General features: G+C 55.1%; 2 protein-coding genes across 2 annotated transcripts in view; one reads left to right on the top strand and one right to left on the bottom strand.

The window, feature by feature from the left end:
- Positions 1-1655, top strand: part of LOC104543627 (techylectin-5A-like) — a 2449-nt gene extending 794 nt beyond the window's left edge. The window contains 1 exon segment of the mRNA XM_010188284.1: positions 1610-1655. Coding sequence (XP_010186586.1) covers positions 1610-1655 — 46 coding nt within the window.
- Positions 1656-1845: 190 nt separating this feature from the next.
- On the bottom strand, positions 1846-5268 carry LOC104543626 (deleted in malignant brain tumors 1 protein-like). The gene is made up of 4 exons (XM_010188283.1): positions 5265-5268; positions 3730-3873; positions 2611-2919; positions 1846-2474 (listed from the first exon to the last, which is right to left on the bottom strand). Exons 1-4 carry the CDS (start codon positions 5266-5268, stop codon positions 1846-1848), a joined length of 1086 nt encoding a protein of 361 aa, XP_010186585.1.
- Positions 5269-5509: the final 241 nt, after the last annotated feature.

The raw sequence follows: 5509 nt of genomic DNA, 5'->3' as shown, positions 1-5509 counted from the left end.
GCCCCTGCACCACCACCAGTGAAACGCAGCAGCTCTGTGGCTCAGGAGCAATCGCCTGGAGCCCCAGGCACACGGGCAGCTTTGCCCAGTGCCGCGGTGCTGGCCAGCACTGGGACACAGGCACTGGTTTGGGGTGGGCGCGCCCACTCCTGTGCTGGGGAGGGGGAGACAGTGCAAGTTCCCTTCCCTGTGCAATTGGCATATCCCTGCTCTCCCCCCGGGCCCTGTACACCTCACAGCTCTGCTACCCATGGTGGGAGAAATCAGCTGCAATAAAACCTGGAGTCAGACCTTGCTGCCTTGTGTTTACCTGCCGCCACAACACTGGACACACATTGGAGCAGTTGAGAGTGGTGGAGGATGCTGGGGGGTGCCATGTTCATGGGGGAGTCCCATTTGCTGCACCCCCTGTCTGAGACACCCTCTCCTTGCTCTGCTCCATGCCATGGCTGGGGGAGCTGCAGTCCCAGTCACATCCTGCAGCAAGGGCTGGGGGGGTCAGGACACCCCTGAGAGGTGTCAAGGCATCAGGAGGGGGTTCATGCCATGGAAGATTCATCCCAGAGTCCCTTGGCAGCCCAGGGCTGGGTTCTGGGGGGTGATGCTTTGAGGCCCCAGGCGGGTGGGGAGCCCAGGGGTGAGCATCTTGGGGCAGCCCTGCAGTGCTCAGCCTGGACTCCCTGCACTGGGGGGCAGCAGGGCACTGTGCCATGGCCAGTGCTTTCCCACCCCAGAGTGGGTGACGTTGGGTGGCCAGGACTCACCAGGACCCAACTGGCTGTGGGCAACCCACACCTGCATTTTAGCCCGAGGCCAGGGAGCACACAGGGCTCAGGGATGGCACCACCTCCCCAGTGAACCGGACCCTTGTTTGCACACCCCACCCCGCGGTGTCGGTGCCAGCGTGCTGCGGTGCGGGGGTGGTGGGCACCGTTGGTGATGCCCAGTGCAGGCTCCAGCCTGCCCAGCCCCGGCCAGGGGGTGCCCAGCAGGCACCAAGCAGCCCCTTTTCCCTCTGGGCTGGCAGTGCTGTGCAAAGCATCCAGAGCTACCCGTCCTTCCACAGAGCTTCTCCAGAGTCAAAACCTTGCAGTTTATTTATTTAAATGTAGCTGTGTTTTATTAATTCCCTGTTCGATATTTTCCCTGCAATCCCATAGATTTTTTTTCGTAAGACATGTGGCACTGTCCCAGCACGGCTGCTCACTCCATATCAGCCAGGACAACCACGCTGGAGATACGGAGTAGGTGTTTGCAGGTTGTAGCTGTTGTTTTAGACACAGGATTTTACCAGAGGTTTTAACAAGTGCTGAACTGAGAGCCAGTGTGGGTGAAAACACCTCCCCAGGTGCAGGTGTCAAGGCCACATCTTCAGCAGGTGGGGCCAATTCAGATTCATTAGGAAATAAGGGAGCTTTGTCCTTTCCCTCACCCCAGCTAATGTGGGGGTGAGGATGAGAAACACTGAAAAGAAAGGGACTGGTTGTTTGTACAGCTACGAATAAAGAGAAGAGAATAAGAGAAGCTGTGGATGCCCTCTCCCTGAAAGCGTTCTGTGAAAATAAGGACATTTTCCTGTGATGTTTCTAAAGCACATTTTATTCTCCAGAACAGGTATGTTTCAGCAGTACAGGGTTTACAATGTCTTAGACTAATTATAATGCAATTAAAATAAAAACAGCTCAAAGGGGAAGACCCCAGCAAGGGAAGTAGAGGTGTTCTGCAAAAGAGGTGAAAGAAAAATCTGTTGGCAGGCTGGTGTGTTCTCCACTGCCGCCCCCTCTGCTGCCTCCAGCCATGGAACACTGCTCTGGCCACATCCCCGTCGCAGGCAGCGACAGAGCCCTAGCAGTAGGTGATGGGTTTGATGAGGATGGCAGAAGCTTTGCAGTTCCCGTTGCACAGGCTGCCCCACGTTATGGCCCCCTTGACATTCAGCCGCACAGAATAACACGCCGAGTACCACCACCCGCCCCCGTAGCTGGAGGCGCAGTTGCCGCTGGCAGTGTCCTGATCCAGATCTTTGGCGGAGAACTTCATGTTGTCATGTGTGGCGGTGGGACTCTTTGAGGCCATGGCATCCTCTGCTGTCCCTGAGTATGTTCCCAGCCTCAGCCGGTAGCCCTGGGACTCGTCCTCCACAGTGAAGAGATTGTAGTCTGCAAACCTGGTGTTGTTTGCGGCATCCCAGATGGCAAACCTGACCTGGTAGCCCTTCTGCCTGGTGATCTGATGGATGTACTCGGTGCCCAGCCAGTACTCGGTGTGCACGTTCCCAAAGCCGTACTTGTAGGTGCTCCAGGACTCGGCCCAGGTGATCTCCGTGCTCTGCTTGTTCCTCTGGATGACCGTCCAGCCCCCATCGGTCAGGTTCATCTCGCAGTACACCACGATGGGGTGCAGTCCTGTGGGCTGGATCACGTAGATGCCGCTGGGGCTGCCAGTGGGGATCTCGCTGCAGTCCTTGGGCCAACCTGGGGCAGGAGAGAGGGCGATTTAATAAGACTGAGGCACAGCCCGTTGTCCTCCTGTGGCTGGTTCTGCAAGACCAAGATGTTAATGAGACCCAGATTGTCTGAGGAGCACAGATCGTGCGAAAGCCATCGTCACCTGAGCACACGACGCCTGCGTCCTCGCTGTGCCCGCAGTTGTGCTCTCCCCAAGCCCGCAGGGAGCACTGCGTGAGAAGCTCCTCCTCCCCATTGCAGTTAACGTCGTCCAGCCATATAGGCCCAGATCCACGCCCAAAATAAGCGTTACTCTGGGCTGACACTGCGTCTCCGCAGCCAAGCTGCCTGCACACCACAGCGGCATCTCTCATGTCCCAGCTGTCATCGCACACTGTTCCCCACTCATTGCGGTACCAAACCTCCACCCGTCCAGAGCACTGGTTGGAGCCATTCACCAGCCGGAGCTGACCTGGAAAAGGAAAACAAGCCTAGGGAGATTTGGAAATGGGGCAGGAGGGAGGTCACCAAAGCAGACTGGAACCCATATGAGGGGGTCCTTCCTGGCTCAAGAAGAGGAGTCCAGGCAGCAAGATGTAGGGCCTTTACACCTCTGACCTTGCTCCCAGCCAGGGAAGATGCCTAGGAGCCTTTGTCTTCTCAGGCCTCCATTTCCAATTATTTTTGATGTGCTGTGGCCTCAGAAACTGAGTGTGCATTTGCCATGTGTTCCCTCATCCAAGTGGGCATCAGCCATCCTCCCCCACCACTGCAGGAGCTGTGCTCCACCCTCCTGCAACTGTGAGTACCTCGGGAGCAAGGCTGAGGAGGAGACAGAGGCAAAGTAGTCTGATGGAGTACCCACAGACAAGGGTGTTGCACAGGAGAAGACCACTTTTCTAGTTTTTAACCATGGGACAAGGGAAATAGCTGAGATGATGGTGCCAGGAGAACCCCTCCTTTCTTCTGCATCTTTCCCAGTGACTGTCCCTACCCTCCTCCCATGGGGCAGGGGATGCGTGGGGAGGGAGAGCCTTGGCTTCCAGAGGGGATCAGAGCAAACCCTCTGGGCTTCTCCACATCTACACATAAGCAGAAAGGCCTGTGACTGCAAAGTCCCACCACACGTTCGAGGAAGGACAGGTGGCTCGTGCTGGGCATTTATCTCTCCTGAGGGATGCTGGGGCTCTGCTGACAGCTCAGGGGGTTGGAACAACAGCCCGCCCAAGGGTGGTCCTAGCCATATCCTGCTGGCAGAGGTGGAGACCGTCCATGTACCTACCGTTCACTAACGTGCTCAGAGCAGACACAGTGCTATTCAAGGCCGAGCGTTTGGAGAGGGACTGGCTTTGGATGCTGCCGGTGAGATGTGGGGCAGGCAGGGCCAGCATGCAGGCAAGGAGCAGGAGGAGACCGCACTGAGCAGCTGGGGGAGGAAGGGACAAGATGACAGTCAAAGAGAGCATCCCACCGCTCTTATACCGCTGGTGTAAAATGCAACGGGGAACCAGCTGCAATAAGGGGAAACCACTGCAGGTCACCCCAAACCTGCACAGGTGGCACGGGGTTGCCTTTCTGACATCAACCTTGTAGCTGGATTTCTCCAAGCTTCGTGCCAGAGCCCAAAGTGCCCAGGAAGTTTGGGGAGCAAAATCAAGCAATCCCAAGAAAGTCCTTTGCAGATAGAAAGAAACTTGACCAAAGTGTTTATCTTTAAGAACAAACTTTAACAGAAACCTTGCAGGATATTTTCTGCCTCTCCAGCTCAGTAAACAGCTGGATAGTATTTCTTCAGACTTTACACTACACCCTGGAAATTCCAAAGAAAAAAACAAGTTGTAATTGAATAAAAATAATAATGTTATTCAACTTAATTTTAATAATAGCTATCTCAATGTTAAAATCTGAACATTTATCTAAAGAATACATCACAGCGACACCTCTGGGGATTACAGCAGTGTTGGATTGTGAGACATCTGGACAAGGACAACTTTTCCAACAGTGCCTCTATTTTGGACACCCCACAATAATGAACCCTTGATAGCAAATGGAAACCTATGCTTTTCTTACACCAGTAAATTCAATCTTATGTTTTTGACACATTTACACTTAGATTTCTGAGTCCATTGGACTAGAAATAAAGCGCAGTGACTATCAGCTAGACATGAACCTGTCCTTCTCTCTGCTCTGCAGGGACAGAGGGGTGCTCCTAGGAGATGAACTACTGCAATGTTTTTCTTTGCTCAGCATCTTCTCACCCAGTTTGCATGGGGAAAGGCCACTCTGACCTCCCCTCCATAGGCTTTGCCCTCCTGAGCACAGCTCTGCGTGGATCTTGTCTGCAGAGACCTGCCCTGGCCTGGACCCTGAGCTTGCTGAAGCTTTTCCCACTGCGCTTGCAGCGATGCGAGATGCGGAGAGCCCCTGGGCAGAGCAGCGTGGTGCATGGGTCTGCACTCCTCCAGTATGACCCAGAGCTGCTCTGAGACTCCTCTGGGCCCCGCTCTCTGGGTTCCCTCTTCCCCCACCCAATCCCTCTGAGCTCTCATCTGAGGGGACAGCTGGGCTGAGGACAGACCCAGGAGCTCGCATGTCTCTCTCAAACCTTCTCACTTGCTCTGGGAGAAGCAGCACAGACCTTGAGTCTGCCCCTGCTCTCTGCCCAATGTCACCTCCTGCCTCTGTGGTCAGTCCTCCATCCACGGGAGCAAATGGATAGGTTTGCCAGGAGTGGCTCTCAACACCCCTCTGCAACAGCTTCTAGGGGTCCTCAGGCCGGGGAACCCACCCTGTTCTGCCCCCCATGCTCACACTCACCCATGCCGGCTCCACGGGGACACTTGGAGGTCCAGACAGTTACTGTAGATATGCTTTGAGCCACAAGATTTATAGCTGTGCCGTGCCAGGGGAGGAGTGTGGCTGACACTGCTTCACCCGTCCCGTCCTGCTCAGTCCCGGGGCGTGTTAATGAGCCGCCTGCAATGGGGCTGTAACCCATGGCAAGGGCATTCATCTGCTCTGATAAGAGCCCTTATCAGAACCTGAGCAAATACAGCATAGGC

Source organism: Mesitornis unicolor, unplaced genomic scaffold (assembly GCF_000695765.1).
Source record: "Mesitornis unicolor isolate BGI_N332 unplaced genomic scaffold, ASM69576v1 scaffold15507, whole genome shotgun sequence".
Classification (NCBI taxonomy): domain Eukaryota; kingdom Metazoa; phylum Chordata; class Aves; order Mesitornithiformes; family Mesitornithidae; genus Mesitornis; species Mesitornis unicolor.
Note: the sequence above shows the minus strand (reverse complement) of the source record. Positions and strands in the feature narration are given on the sequence as shown.